The following is a 1,607-nucleotide window of genomic DNA, read 5'->3' as shown; positions in this document are numbered from 1 at the left end:
TCATCATCATCATCATCATCATCATCATCATCATCATCATCATCATCATCATCTCCATCACCTCTTTTACCAATGCCAACCATGCTTTTCACCAGTTTGATCCCAAAAACTGGGGACCGGAAGAAACAGCACTTAAATACAAGTACATGCACATGATCTCCGAGTTCGTTAAGACTGGGTGAGTACTCTAGAAATTGTGTCGCAGCACTGTGGCCTTAGGCGCTGGTCGCTTTTCTGGAATCTACTCGCTGCCATTGATAGAATTGAAGAGCTTTGTTGTTATTTCAGAGTCTAGTTCTTCTAGTATAACAATAACCTCAAGTGGGATGTCCTTGTTTCATTTTCTTAATGGCAGTTTGTACTTCTACTTTCAGTATTCATCATCACCATTATAGCCTTTCTCATCCAGGGTCAGGGTACAGTGTACGAACAAACACTTTCCATCTTACTCTTTCCTGTGTAAGTCTTTTGTTGTTATTCCATGTCTTGCCACTTTTCTATACATCAGTTTCTGTGACTCTTCTTCTGGTTCCACGTGGTCTTTCCCTTGATCTTTTACCATGTGGGTTACAATCCAACACTTCCCTTGTTATGCATCCGCCTGACTTCCTTAGAGTACTATGTCCACTCAGTATTAGTGGTTCATTTCTTTCTTTCCTTATCACAGGTTTTTCTCCATTTTTTGGTTCAAAAGTTCTTCTATATATTCTGACAATCTGTTCAAGGCATCCCCTTTGTCCATTAAAACATCCCCTTCTTTTAATCTTGAGCAACCTGTCTTTGAGCATCATTTTATTCCGCTTAGTTCTTTGATTTTGGAATGCATGTATTTTTTGTCATTATCTTGATTCTTCTTATTTGTTGACTCTAATGGTTATTCCATGAACGTCTATTTAAAAGAATAAGGCCTTCTAGCGTAGGTGAATTTGTCTGCGACGATGTTCCCAGATGAGGGAAGGGAAGAAGTAAAGTTATTTAATGAAATAAATATTTCGCCTCTCGACCTTATTAGGTTGAAAATGTCATAAAACCCTTGCTAAATGGTTTACGAGGTAGGCTGCTTCAAGTCTGCTGCCTGGGCCCAAATTGGCTGTGTAAAATACGATATCCCAACAGAAAAACGAGGCTACTTGAAGGAAGAAACTTCCTAACACGGCAACCGAATCACGTCTTTTGAGGGAAACGCAGCAAAGAGACTGCCCGTTACCTCGGCAGATGCCAGTGGTGATGGACATTTAGGGCACGCTTAAGGCTAAGCGAGACAGTCGAACAGAAACATCTAAATATAAAACAAAACTGAATGACCTTCCAGTGCCTAACTCCGATGGGATTATCATTGAAACATTGTATCTAACAAAAAAATATTTTTAAACAGATTTTTATTCCGGACTTTAAGAACTCCCCTTTCTTTTGCACTTCAGAAACCCCAACAAAGGAGTGAGTGGTCTTTCTACCTGCGATTGGCCACCTTTTGACCCCCAGAGACGCAGCTACCTTCAGTTTGCGGAATACCCTGAAGTGAAAAATGACCTTAAAGGAGATAGAGTTCGACTGTGGCGCCAGCAAATTCCGATGTGGATCAAACAATACCCCATAGACGAAGCATC

The 1,607-nt window shown here is 40.6% G+C and overlaps 1 protein-coding gene across 1 annotated transcript in view; it reads left to right on the top strand.

Annotated features, from left to right (window-relative positions):
* The window catches only part of LOC106011053 (neuroligin-3-like), a gene marked incomplete at its 3' end in the record, with an annotated part of 5,587 nt that extends 3,980 nt beyond the window's left edge, over positions 1–1,607 (top strand). The window contains 2 exon segments of the mRNA XM_013079330.1: positions 108–178; positions 1,422–1,607. Coding sequence (XP_012934784.1) covers positions 108–178; positions 1,422–1,607 — 257 coding nt within the window.

This window comes from Aplysia californica, unplaced genomic scaffold (genome assembly GCF_000002075.1).
Source record: "Aplysia californica isolate F4 #8 unplaced genomic scaffold, AplCal3.0 scaffold00048, whole genome shotgun sequence".
Taxonomy (NCBI): Eukaryota; Metazoa; Mollusca; class Gastropoda; order Aplysiida; family Aplysiidae; genus Aplysia; species Aplysia californica.
This window is presented reverse-complemented; position numbering and strand designations above follow the sequence as displayed.